The 14,342-nt window shown below is 42.4% G+C and overlaps 1 protein-coding gene across 4 annotated transcripts in view; it reads left to right on the top strand.

Moving 5' to 3' along the window:
- Positions 1 to 14,342, top strand: part of STARD13 (StAR related lipid transfer domain containing 13) — a 157,960-nt gene that overhangs the window by 115,158 nt on the left and 28,460 nt on the right. For all 4 annotated transcript variants that reach the window (XM_048494202.1, XM_048494205.1, XM_048494203.1 and 1 more), the window contains exons 5-7: positions 5,095 to 6,488; positions 7,493 to 7,666; positions 11,849 to 12,008. In XM_048494202.1, the coding sequence (XP_048350159.1) occupies positions 5,095 to 6,488; positions 7,493 to 7,666; positions 11,849 to 12,008 (1,728 nt within the window). The remainder of the gene's footprint in view (positions 1 to 5,094; positions 6,489 to 7,492; positions 7,667 to 11,848; positions 12,009 to 14,342) is intronic.

Genomic DNA, 14,342 nt, shown 5'->3' with positions numbered 1-14,342 from the left:
AAGCATACTGGTACATATTCCTCTGCATTTAGTCGTTCACAGGCAATCATTCACAAGTCATGGAAACTCAGTACTCTGCTTTCTTCACTTAGGTTAGTAGTTAATAATATAACTTGGGGCAGCTTATCTGAAGGACCACCTACTCCTGTATAAAACTGCCTGTTTACTAAGATTAACCACGAGGGGCTATCTCTTGGTCTTCTTGGTGGTGGCACCTAGATTCTGGAACGTTCCTCCTATGGAAACCTGGTGTGCTCCTCCCTTGTTATCCTTCCATCACCAGGTGAAGGCATTTTTATTGTCAGTGTCTAACATTTAGATCTTAGCAAGCAGCAATTTAGGTTTTGTGAGTGCATTTTATGGTACTGTGTGATTTTATTTTGTGTTGTATTGGATGTTATTGTTATTAAATTTTTGTTTTATATTGGATTTTATTGTATTTTGTAAGCTGCCTTGTATACGTACTATAGAAAGGTGGGGTATAAATACTCTTCATAAATCAACTATATTAAAAGTATTACTCAGCACATTTATCTCTCAGCCCCACCTACCTCACAGGGTGTTTGTTGTGAGGGGGGAAGGGCAAGGAGATTGTAAGCCCCTTTGAGTCTCCTGCAGCAGAGAAAGGGGGGATATAAATCCAAACTCTTCTTCTCTTCTTCATGGCTAGCAAGATAAAATCAAGCAGGGTTATATTGTTAGGCTTACAATGTACCCAAGAAAACAAGTCTAAATAAATTTACAGGAATAGAAAGAGGGCTAGAATAAAAATGCTTGTAGGGTACGCATGGTACTTCTGGATGGAAGGTTTGTGAGTATCTTTTGGTCAAAAGATGCAACCACGAGGACCATCTCAATCTGTACAGGTGGAACAATGTGGTAGCATATGCAGATCTATCTGCTATCGGGTGCTTCTTCCTTGATATTTAATGCTTGCAGCAACTAGGAAGAAGCTATCGTTTGGGTGAGAAAGTCTTGGAAGTCAGCAGCAGGTTGGGAGTCAGATGGGAGACAGATGGCTACCAATTCTTGGATAGATAGCAGTTCTCACTTTAAAAAAATTAGATAAGTATCCCACCCTTTCCCAGCACGAGGCTAGGCTCAGGGTGGCTAGCAAGTAAGATTATTCCAAACATTTGGAATTATTTGAAACATATACAATTTCAATAAATATCAATAAATAATTCTATAAACATGTTAAAACTGTTCCACTTTGGTGAAGTTTATCAGACTTAATAAAATATATCCACTGTAGAACTGCAGAACTGGCAAATGTTTCCTCACCCAGTGGTTGTTACTTCTTTTAACAACTTTTGTCATTTATGAGGCCTGGAGCTCAAAGCCAAACAAACATTGCTTAGTTAGAAAGCTTGGCACACTTGTATTCCACATTTTCTTGAGCATTTCAGAAAAGAAACAGCCAAGTTAGCTGCCGCAGTGGATTATCCTTGATACCCACCCAAAAAGTGACAGGTTTGAGGAAACAACTGTGAGGCATTGGGGGGATTCAAATGGAAGATACAAACGGAATTCAAAGGCAAAATTCACATGTACTTCCACATAAGCAAGCCTTTACCTTTGAAAATACAAGTTCCATTTAGATTGCGAGGGAGAAAATAGCCTTATTATTTTGATAGACATAGAGTTGCTATTGGAAGAACTGTCTTCTGCTGTTGTGGGGTCATACCCCTGGTGAGTAAAAAATGGTGGAACATCCATTAAAATAAAACTACATTGATCATGTAGTTGGCATCCGTAAGAAATAATGTTTTCTAGTTGACTTTTCTTCTCTTTTTAATGAAACCTAAGTATAGAAAGCGTTCCATTGGGCAAACACTAGCATCCATTCTGACTAAATTCTTCTGCTCATTCATCACGGAGGACTCTAAACATGTAGTTTTTCTGGATACCGTCTAATTGAAAGAGACAACCCTGCCATCTTCTCTATTTTTTCTTCCTCTGAAACAAGAACATTTCTTGTGTCAGCAAATTTCCAAAATTTTTAAGCAAAAAGACACTCAACTGATAGAAGTGTATCAGTGTAAGGAGGCACAGGAGCAATCATTGCTCTTCCTACATACTTGTACCAAGTGATACCTTTTATTTCTCTGCCTTGAAAAAAAAATCCTGTTTGCTGCAGCCATTTGCTTTCTTATGCTTTCAGGACAGGAAACCTCATTTCTCTTTCCAGCCACTCAGCCCTTATTCTTTGCCTTTGTGACTGGCTCTCTTGATATGCCTAGGTAGGACCTCCCCCCTCCCCCCATCTGCAACACAATTCCAATACTAGTGGGTCAATTGCTAAGAAAAGCAGGAATAAGTCAGGCATGCTGAAAAACCCTGAATGTGGGGTCCCATGGGTTAAATATATTTTTGTTTCCCTAAGATAGTTTCTGTTGCATGTTAAATTGCATTGCTGGGAACATGGGAAAGAATCGTTTAGATTTGCCTTTACACACCAAGATCACTCTTGCAAGCTCTGCTGGAGGTAAACTGACTGAAATATAGTGAAATTGTCAGTAGGCTCAAGCAAACCTTGATACAGAGGTGTATTTCTTAGTAAATGGAATCTAAAATTATAGTACCACCTTCCGGAAGGCTTTTATTTTCAAATATGCACACAAGAAGCTGTTGTGCTGGAATTAATATCACATCTACATATGAGCAGACATGGACTCAGTGGGGGTTTGTGGCAGTTCAAAAAAGTAATTGTCCCTTCTTTCAGTATCCAGATTCATCCTACTTTGCTAAATGCAGCAGCAGTTATAAGCAGTCTGAATCCATTAGGAGTAAACCATTTACTGTTTTGAATTGATCTTGTTTTCATATATGTGCAATGTGATACCGCATGCTCTTGAGATGCAGTTTGGTATAATGGTTAGAGTGTCAGAGTTCAAACGTGTGTTTCCCAGATCCTAGTCCCGTGGTGGTGAACTTTTGGCATTCCAGATGTTATGGACTACAATTCCCATCAGCCCCTTCCAGCATGGTCAATTGGCCATCCTGGCAGGGGCTGATGGGAATTGTAGTCCATAACATCTGGAGTGCCAAAGGTTCGCCACCACTGTACAGGGATCTCAAGGACCGAAACACATCGCGCTTTTCTAAACTCCTAATACTTTGCCACAGGAGCTTGATAGGTGCTCTTGGGCCAGTTACACATTCTCAGGCTGAGCCTTACCTTCCTCGGAGTTGTTGTGAGGATAAAGTAGAATAGAGGAGATCAATATTGGGCCATTTGGGATCCCCACTAGAAAGAAATGAGATTATAAGTGAAGTATAGTATCATTATTCTTGTTGTTGTTGTTGGCATACTGGGTACCACACCAAAAAACCTTGGACAGCAGTTGAGCTAAAATCTCCATCTATCAATTACAAAAGGCTTCGATACACACATATATTGTGCCAATAATTTACGACATCCTAGGTTCTTAGGAAGAACCCAGTGTGGATGAAAGCCAACACTGGCTGAAGATTTGATGGCTGAACTTTCTCACCCCTTTTCCCCACCCACTTTCTGCTGGATGTAACTTTGTGTATTTTTATCTCCTCTGACTGAATATAACACTTCATGCAGGCTTTGACTCAAGGAAGCTTATGCCGCAGTAAAATCTTTTGCCTTTAGAGATTTATTATTTTGACTACATCAGACCAACATGGCTATCTTCCTGCAGGTGCACTTTTCGAACCTCACCATAATATTTGGCTTAAGACAGTGATGCTGTGTGAAGCTGGGCTGAAACGCTGTTGTACTGTTGTAGAAATCGACTGTTGTGTGTTGGCCATTTATCCAATTTATTAAAAAAAAGAATTGCCACTATAAGATGGTAGACCACTGTCCAGTATGAAAATAAATTATTTTTGTCTCTGCTGGGTTGTTAGTGAACAAAATCAAACAGATCGTTATTCTTTACAGTAATTACTGTCTTTTTTTTTTTTGCAATTTTCTCTGCTGAAAGAGAAAGTTGATCGCTCATAGAAGCTGACTTGTGTTCTTTATTGTTAGATATGATTTATAAAACAGAGACAAATTGCATTTAGAGAAAGCTTGGAAAACACAGGAGAATTGTTTTTGTATTGTCGAAGACTTTCACGGCCAGAATCACTGGAGTGCTGTGTGGTTTCCGGGCTGTATGGCCGTGTTCTGGCAGCATTCTCTCCTGACCTTTCGCCTGCATCTGTGGCTGGCATCTTCAGAGGATCTTGGCACAGCTGAAGATGCCAGCCACAGATGCAGGTGAAACGTCAGGAGAGAATGCTGCTAGAACATGGCCATACAGCCCAGAAACCACACACACTCCAGAATTGTTTTTAACTCTTCTGTCAGAATGTCAGTTATCAAAGGTATAATATCCTCCTAAGAACCCATGCTTTTCTTAAGCCTTTTTTTTTAGAATATTGCTATAATCCTCTCAGCATCCACAAATATTACTTGTCTGGAACTGTGTGACCAGCCTTCATAATGTGCACACTTGAGATTGTGTGTGTCTGTGTTCAGCATAATGTGTCCTGAACAGAGCATCCAGTTATAACAATTAGACTTGTTGCAGAACCTAAGTAAACTGCCACTTAGGGCCTCCCAATTATGACTTTGTAGACGAGTTCATTAGTGCTTTTAGTTGTCAAATTTCATTTCTAAAGGTTTGGTATCACATTATTGAAAACCTGTTGATTAATTGTATAGTAGATTGCACAAAAACATGATGTCACTTGGTCATATGGATGACTAGCTAATTGTGATTTGTAGAGTGATGCATTGTAATTCATTGTTTCATTTCAATTGTCAGTGATGTTATTTGGTAACTGTCTCTGATATTTTTGATTGTGAGCCTCTTAGTCCAGAGAGTATATATTTTAGATGAATCTTTTGAATGGGCTAATGTTAAGGGAAATTGATTTGTTAGAAATCAGTTATATTCATTTGTACATGTTGGACACTGTATTGGCATTCTGAAAAGTGAGTAAAGAAAGGCTGTTTTCCATTATGCCATGAAAAAGAACATTATTAATTAGCCCATAAAGCTTTTATTGCATTGCCATTTTATAATACTAAGCCAAGGATACATCTCACTTACCTTGTATGCTGTTCTTCAGGGTGAAGATTCTGATGAAGAAGATCTTTGTGCTATCAGTAACAAATGGACTTTCCAAAGGACAAGCCGACGATGGTCTCGGGTAGATGACATTGACACCTTAATTCATCAGTCAGACAAACATGGGTCCTCCGGGGACATTAAAATGAAAATCACAACTAGCAGTGAAAGTGTGCTAACTGACCTGAGTGAGCCTGAGATCTCCTCTGTCCACAGTGAAAGTAGTGGGGGAAGTGACCACAGGAGTCAGTCTGGACTCAGCAACCTTCTCAGGGAAACTTTTGACTGTTCAGGACAATATTGTGTTGAAAACACGATAGCCCATGACTCTGCTTCAGTAGGTAGTACTCCCCTTCAGCCTCCAGAAGACTCTGTTCACCCTGGGAATGAGAGACCAACACGGACCAGAGCTAAAAACTTTCTAAAGCGCATGGAGACACTAAAAGGCAAAGGTACACATGGAAAACTGAAAAGCTCTGGAAGGACTAGTGGCTTAGTAATAAGTCAGCCTGTTCTTCAGCATGAACCAAAATCCCTGAAGGATATGCAATGTGTGCAAATAGAGAATGGAGACCTCCAAGGTGTGATAAACTTAGATGCCGCTAAGCATGGGTTTGACTTCTCCACTAAGTCCAGTTGTGAGAGCAGCCAATCAGAGATCAGCAGTAGTGGAATAAGCACTCCTTGCTCCAAAGAACATAAATATTATGAAGCAAGTAAACGAGGTGGCATGTACCTGGAGGACCTGGATGTTCTTGCAGGAACAGTCTTCAGGCAAGGGGTAGACCAAAATCGCAAAAATGAATTTCATTCACAAGAAAACCTAGTTGTTCATATTCCCAAAGACCACAAACCTGGAACATTTCCTAAGGCACTTTCCATTGAAAGTCTTTCTCCTACCGACAATAGCAGCAGTGTCAACTGGAGGACAGGCAGCATTTCGTTAACCAAGCAGAAGTGCTCAACACCTAGACAGGCTAGCCCTCTTGCTTCCTGTCCCAAAGAGAGTCGGGTTAGCATTTACGACAACGTTCCAGGTTCTCACTTGTATGCCAGCACTGGAGATCTTCTGGACTTGGAAAGAGAAAACCTTTTCCCACATCTGGATGATATTTTGCATCATGTCAATGGGCTTCAGGAATCTGTGGACGACTGGTCAAAAAATATATTGCCAGAGCTGAAAAATAATGATTCATCAGTTAGTGAGCATGGGACCTTACCATTCCAATCACCTTGTAAGATTGCACTAGACTTTGAACAGAACTCTGTGTCTGAAGGACGGACAACGCCTAGTGATATGGACAGAGATGGGGCCTCTCTGAATGAATCAGAAGCCACAGGTGTTAGGGACAGAAGAGATTCTGGTGTTGGAGCATCTCTCACCAGGCCAAACAGGTCTGTAATATCACTGTTTTTATTTGATATGTATATATTAAGTTTCAGAGCAGGTTTTGCAAAAAAAAACAACAACCCTGTTTAAATATACAAATGTCTTATCTGTTGTTCATTGGGATGGTGATGCTGAGTCTTCTTACAAGCTTGATGGAACAAAACCATAGGCATTGACTGTAACCATAGGCATTCTCTAGAGTACCTATTTGTCACAATATCTATATCATGTCTGTATTAAGTGTGCTAGGTCAAAAAAAATGTTAATGGTTCCACTAACCATTAGCAGAAGCTATGAGGAAGCTGGATAAGAGAATGGGAAATAGAAAGCAAATTGTAGGGGAGCTGGATATGAGAAAGGATGAAATATAGAAATCAAGCAGGTTTACCCAATAACGTTTTTACATTAGAAGGCCTAGGATATTTGGTAAGTTCATAGAATCATGCCCTAATGCTGGAAACCACTGCCCTCAATCTGTATGACATCATAGCCTTCACACATACATACACCCCAACAGAGGGCAAGTAGCCACTTTAGCAGTAGTACATGGCCCATTCTGAGGGTTTTTTCTATGTTGATTTCTCACTTTGACCTTGTCAATATCCCCATATACAGCCCAGACATTGTTAGGTCTTGGTTGCCGATACTGCCAAGGTTCATGCCAATACTGTACAGTTAAACTCTGATTCTGTGTGTCCTTCTCATACACAGGAGCCATAAATATTAATTGGATTTATTTGAGCAAAAGCTGGTGGCAGTTTTATGCTTAATCCATCTTACCTATATCTGTAACATTTTTCAGGCATAAGAGTTGTCGTGTGAGTTTTTGGTATTATATTACTTAAATGTTGACAACAAGCACCTTGTAGAAGAAAATGTATTCCTGAAAGTGTAAAATGCACAAGGACTTGTTCACCAAATACAGAAACTGTCTTCAGGCTCTTACAGGTATCACTCCTATTGCCATGATCCAGCTTATTATGCACCATTGTTGTATTTTTCTCTACAGGCGATTACATTGGCATAGTTTCCAGATCCCTCACCAGCTGAGCCATACCATAGGATCATTACAGATCAGCAATCAGTCAGCTGCTCAGCTAAATCTGCTTCAAAAATTCTCCTTGCTTCGTCTTACTGCTATCATGGAAAAATACTCCATGACAAATAAGCATGGCTGGACATGGTGAGTACTGCGCATGGTGTGTGGGAGAAACCAAACAGATAGCAAATTTGTTACTTTTGGATTTTTATCAACATGACATCTTCCCGCTGAGTACCTTGTAGCATTAGTCGGCTTCCAAAGAGCCCACGTGAGGATGCCCAAAATTGTAATTCTAATTTTACAGCCAAAGGTAACTGCAGCAAAGTTGTTACTTTTAAAGTCTGTATTCACAAAGCAGAGCAACATAATCCAGGAGAACAGATGCTGGGCACTGCCAGGAGATTCCCTGGGGTGCATTAATCGTAAAGCTCTGTCCAAAAAAACAGTCATAAGAAGTCAAAGTATGTTTCAAATCAACTCTTCTTTAATTACATACCATGTAGCACTTGTTCAGCTGGTAAGGAATGCCTAAAAGTTGGCTCTAGGTATTAACTATCTAGAAAATGTACAGTATGCTCTGTAAAAAGAAATAACCATCCAGTTTAGCGAAGAGAAAGAGAAAAAGGAAGTGCCAAAAACTAGAGCAGGACTAATGGTGATGGCAGTGCTCACAGAACCCAAAGAGATTTCACAGGTTCTGTCCTCTTAAGCTGTCACGCTCTTCTCTCCACACCAGAATAGGATATACTGGTACAGTGAGTACTAACCTCCACTTGCTGTTATCTTTCTCCCACTTTCTCAGTGCCTGCAGCAGACACAAACCTTCTGGTTCCTTACCAATTTGTATTTAGTAGTGGTGAGGAAGGGAAAATCACTGCTTTCACAAATATTCTAAGTGCATTTGCAAACTAGCAGTTTGTACTAATGGCATCCGTTATTCTCACTCTCCTAAAATATGAGCTGTAGCAATGAGCAACTCAGACCAAAGTGTAGCAATTTTTTTAAAAGCCAAGAGGTGTGTGCCTTTGGCATGCATACCTAAACTAGCAACCTAGTTTAATTGCTTACAACAATGGTCACTTAGCGTACAGAACTACCGGTAATACACTGGCCACAGATATAGGTCTTGTTGATGAATGGGATCTGAAACACAGAGGAGACCTTTCTAAATTAAGTTATATTAAGTGGTTTTATTATATTTATTGTTTCATATGAGTGTGAATTGTTTTATGTGAATGTACGCCACCCTGAGCCATCTGGGGGTAGGGTGGTTTAGAAGTGGAACTAACTAACTAACTAAACACACAAACAAACAAATTGGATGGATGGATGGATGGATGGATGGATGGATGGATGGATGGATGGATGGATGGATGGATGGATGGATGGATGGATGGATGGATGGATGGATGGATGGATGGATGGATGGATGGATGGATGGATGGATGGATGGATGGATGGATGGATGGATGGATGGATGGATGGATGGATGGATGGATGGATGGATGGATGATAGTACACTTGCTTGCCTCACGTGGGATCCCTCATTAAAGGTCATAGAAGAACCTAGACATTCTCATTGGATTTATAGTTTTATTCTGCAGGCTGATAATTTGTTGTGATGGCTCATCTTCCACGCCTCAGCAATTCCCTGGCACTGCCATTACCTGAAGCTGCCCTAGGCAAACATCCTCTACTCACCACACAAATAATGTTGGTCATTTTTATTCATTTGGTTTATTTACTTCATTTACACCCCACCATTCTCCCCAGAGAGGACCCAAAGTGCCTTACATAACTCTTTCTTCTCCATTTTATTCTCACAAAAATAGACCCATCATGCAGATCAGGCTAAGAGTGCGTGACTGGCCCAAGGTCATTCCGGAAGGCTCCATGGCAGGGTGGGGATTTGAACCTGGGTCTCTCAGATCCTAGCCTGGCACTCCAACTATTACACCACACCCTGTTGGGCTCCCTACCTCGTACAACCTACATTTTCTTGTGCTTCAGTTTCACGTAAATCATTCTTCTTCCCTCACATTTATTTGCTAAAGAAATTAAAACTGCTACATTGGAGAACATCATAATCCCTCCTCAGAGCTCCAGCCAGAGATGAATTTGACACGGGATGTTTTCTTGCTGTGATATTGTGAATTAATGGTCATGATAAATCATGCAATTTGAGATTACAGACATAATGGGTCACACTAAGGAAACTAACTCGGTGTGCTTACAAAGTTTAATCTTCTGCCATTATTTATTGTGTTTTTGAATTCTCAAGCTTATTTTTAAAGGAAGATGTATTGGACTGAGCTAGTGGAAACTTATGCTGAGGAGAATGTTTTCTTGTAGAACAAATTATTAGTAAACGTCTGGTTGCCAGTGGCAATATATTGGTGACATAAAACTGTGCACAATATAAAGCCTCTTATATCCTTCCATAGGAACAAGGAACATCTGCTGCTTGTTAACCCTTTTCTTTCCCAATCTGTCCTCCTCCTGAATCAAACGTGCTCCTTTTTATGCCTTTATGACCGTTTCCGCACAGGACAATCATACCGAGTTACAATCAGTATCTTACAATTCGGGTCTATTTTATCCCAGTTTCTCCCTTCGCATGGTTGCCTGTTTCTGTGAAGGAATAGAGTGAAGACCAGGAGAAAATACTCCAGTTTGTTTCGCATAAGCCAGGGCCTTTTGTATTTTCACCACAGGAGTATCTGCGCAAGCGCAAACATTCTCAGTGTCCCACGTTCTGATTGGCTGTTGTTTTTGGGCGGCAACTTGAATGAACCTGGCAAGCGGCGCAAAAAACAATGGGTCACAGCAACACATCACATTCCCATTCATGTTCTCATATTTTTGTGGAAAACAAGAGCCCCCCCCCCCCCCCCGCCCTATGATAATGCTCACTAACATTCGGCCCAAAGTGCACATCTCCCTAGCTATGCAACCAGTGGTATAGTGGTTAAGAGTAGGTGAATTTTAATCTGGAGAACCGGGTTTGATTCTCCACTCCTCCACCTGAGTGGCTTATCTGGTGAACCAGATGTGTTTCCGCACTCCTGCATTCCTGCTGGATGACCTTAGACTAGTCACAATTCATTGGAACTCACTCAGCCCCACCTACCTCACAAGGTGTCTGTTGTAGGGAGAGGAAGGGAAAGGAGCTTGTAAGCCACCTTGAGAGAAAAGTGGGATATAAATCCAAACTCCTCCTCCTCCTCCTCCTCTTCTTCTTCTTCTTCTTCTTCTTCTTCTTCTTCTTCTTCTTCTTCTTCTTCTTCTTCTTCTTCTTCTTCTTCTTCTTCTTCTTCTTCTTCTTCTTCTTCTTCTTCTTCTTCTTCTTCTTCTTCTTCTTCTTCTTCTTCTTCTTCTTCTTCCTCTTCTTCTTCTTCTTCTTCTTCTTCTTCTTCATGTTTATTAAAGAAAATGGGGACATTTTGGAACTCCACTCTTTATTAACCCAGGCGAAATGCCACCCTGTCAATCCCATGAGCAGAAAATGTGCTTGGGGGAATGTTTTGGGAAGAGCAGGCTGCAACAGTCAGCAGCTGAGCAGAGTTGAAAACTGTCATGATGTCAGGTGGGGAGATCAGGGGGGCGGACAGCGGGGCGGGGAGGTGAGATGGCTGGGTAGGTTTGCTGAAGAAGCATCCAGATGTTTGGGGGGCAGGGGGAGTGTGTCACTCATTATTTTATGGTGATTTGCCACTCATGATTAGGTTAAAGAGTATGGGCTGCCAGAAGCAAAAATGCACAGAAGGGAGGAAGAGTTCTTCAAATGTCACATCAAAGTGAGAAGGTACCAGCAGGATAGAAATTTGAGACCTTGGAGTTAGAATTTTCATCTAGGGCTGCATATAAACTAGCCCAGGGGTCTGCAACCTGCGGCTCTCCAGACTATAATTCCCATCAGCCTCTGCCAGCATGACCAATTGGCCATGCTAGCAGGGGCTTATGGGAATTGTAGTCCATGAACATCTGGAGAGCCACAGGTTGCAAACCCCTGAACTAGCCTAAATAAATATTATCTCACTCTGCTTTCCCTCCCCCATTACTCCCCCCTCCCCCTCCTCATTCATGGAAAAGGTGGACATAAGCTATTGAGGGCTATTGAGAACTACAATTACAATGTTTTGGGAAAATGTATGACAGAACATCATCTATGTCAATTGGAGATCACCACATACTCCTGGAAAGTGGTACAGCAATCTAACAGAATAAATTAATAAATACTAAATAACATTTACTTGAGTTGTTTCAGTAGAACGAGAATGTATGCGCACATTTGTATTAATAGCATATTTGTACACATTTCAGGTCAGTGCCAAAATTCATGAAGAGAATGAAAGTTCCAGACTACAAAGACAAGAAGGTTTTTGGCGTGCCTTTAATAGTCCATGTGCAGAGAACAGGACAACCCCTTCCACAAAGCATCCAGCAAGCCTTATGCTATTTACGCAACAACTGCTTGGATCAGGTAGGTTTTTCATTTCTGCAGGTTTATAGCTGTGCAAAACCTTCCGGGCAGTTTTATTCCTAGCTCAAATGCCAAATGATGGTTTTTTATGACTTTGGGTTTTATTGTTTTGCTTTTGCTTCTGTTTGACAGTGATTAGTATAGCCGCAGCACATAAAATATAATGCGCACATTGGAAAGACTTACTTTATAAGCACTCTGTTTTGCCAACTTCACAATGCTGCAGACGTTTATCATTGTCAAACACTGGGCGAGGAACTAGTTACACAAGAACTGCGCAATGATGATCGTGATCCCATTGCTAAGAGGCCTTGACATTTTGAGGATTGTAAAATTTAACAACAAATAACCTTATTATCTTTCTTCACGGTCTCTATGCAGCCCTTTGTAAGTAATGGTACAGGGCATCTTACCTGCAAAATGCTTGTGATCTTTACTAAGTATGCTGTCAGAACCTATCTATGGACTATGGTACTGTTATCCTATTTACAGATAAAAGGTCAGGCAACACAGTGAGTCCATGGCAGAGATGGTGCTCATACCTAGATCTAGGGACTCAACTTTAGTCTGACCTATGGAAAGAGACTGTTAGCTAGTTGGAACTGTTTTTACTCTAAATTAGAAATAATGACCCTGAGCCCTTGCATTAAATGACCTTGTGCACGCTGGTTCTTTTTCATCTCTCATAATGCACCAGCATTCCTCCTTTCCACCCCACCTACCTTTCTCCAAGTTTCTTTTGAAAGTTTCCCAACTTTTAAGGTAGGCTCCAGTTGCAGAAGAAGGTAAGAATACCCTGCTGAAAATGTCAGTCTGGCACAAAAGGCTCTCAGTTACGTACTTGAAAATTACTGCTTTGCCCTACCCATTTCTGAGGACAGACATGTGTTCTTCCCTGCGCAAAGATGTGGGTAGAGAGTTCATAGTATGTATTCATTTTCATAGGTGTCATATGCCAAGGATACATGATCTGCACATGGAGAATCTAGAAACCTTTTTGACCAATCTTCACTGGTTTACATCCCAATCCAGATAGGGGGAATGGCATTTCGGAGCGATGGAGAACCCCACCAGTGCATTTGCCCCCTCTGCCAGTGTAAGGAGCACCACAACGGCAAAGAGAGCAAATATGCCAGGTGCTGCACAGCTCCACAGTGGCTGAACCCAGAAGTGGGTACCTCCTGGGAGCTACACTGGTACCTGAGTGGACACTAGTACAGGGGGTCCAGCCGACTGTAATCAGCTTCCACCAGCTTTCCAGTCCAAGAATGCTACCCTCCAAGTCCACAGACTTACACCACACAAAAGTGCAGTGTAAATCTGTTTCCCCAGTAGGGTGATTCAGGTGATAGGAGGGTTTCCTTTCCATGCCACCCAAATCCCCTTTCGAAGCCGCACAGCACAGTCCCCTGCCACCACAGCGCTGCCCCCGCCCCAATCTGGATTGCACTGTTCATTAACTATCCACATATAGTGGAATATGAACATTCATTTCCACATTTCAGAAAGCTTTGTAGAACTGTTCTGTATCATTTGTTTATAGAGTCCAGCTAGACATAATCCTTAGTATTCTGATGTCTCCCCACTTTCTAAACTGGTTAGATCGGAATGAAAGCATTTGACTTTTTTGAAGTGTCATTTTCCTGACCAGAATTAATGATGCAGAACTGCTATTTGCATGCAAGGGAAGGGGAGGGAGGGAGGGGTGAGGGGTAGCATGCAAGGGAGGGGAGGGAGGGGGCCCGGCATCTGGACATGGCCCACCCACCCTAGCGAAGGGAGAGGGAAGGGAGGGAGGGGTGGCATGCAAGGGAAGGGGAGTGAGGGAGGGGAAGGGGTGAGGGGTAGCATGCAAGAGAGGGGAGGGAGGGGCCCCGGCATCTGGACATGGCCCACCCACCCTAGCAGAGAGGGAGGGAAGGAGGGGGAGGGGTGGCATTCAAGGGAGGGGAGGGAGGGGCCCCGGCATCTGGGCATGTCCCACCCACTCTAGCGGAGGGAGAGGGAGGGGAGGCATGCAAGGGAGGGAGGGGGAGGGAGCCCGGCATCTGGATGTGGCCCACCCACCCTAGCAGAGGGAGGGGAGGGGGAGGGTTGGCATGTAAGGGAAGCGGGGGAGGGAGGGGAGGGAATGAGGAGTGGCATGCAAGGGAAGGGGAGGGAGGAGAAGAGGGCCCGGCATCTGGACATGGCCCACCCACCCTAGCAGTGGGAGGGGGGTTTGCATGCAAGGGAAGGGGAGGGAGAGAGTGAGGAGAGCAGTGCAAAGGAGGGGAGGGAGGGGGCAAACAGCAGCTCCAGACTGTTCCTAATTTGAACTAGGCAGCTCCTTTT

This window comes from Sphaerodactylus townsendi, linkage group LG04 (assembly GCF_021028975.2).
Source record: "Sphaerodactylus townsendi isolate TG3544 linkage group LG04, MPM_Stown_v2.3, whole genome shotgun sequence".
NCBI classification, from domain to species: Eukaryota; Metazoa; Chordata; class Lepidosauria; order Squamata; family Sphaerodactylidae; genus Sphaerodactylus; species Sphaerodactylus townsendi.
The sequence above is the reverse complement of the archived record's forward strand: the minus strand, read 5'-3'. Positions and strand labels throughout refer to the sequence as shown.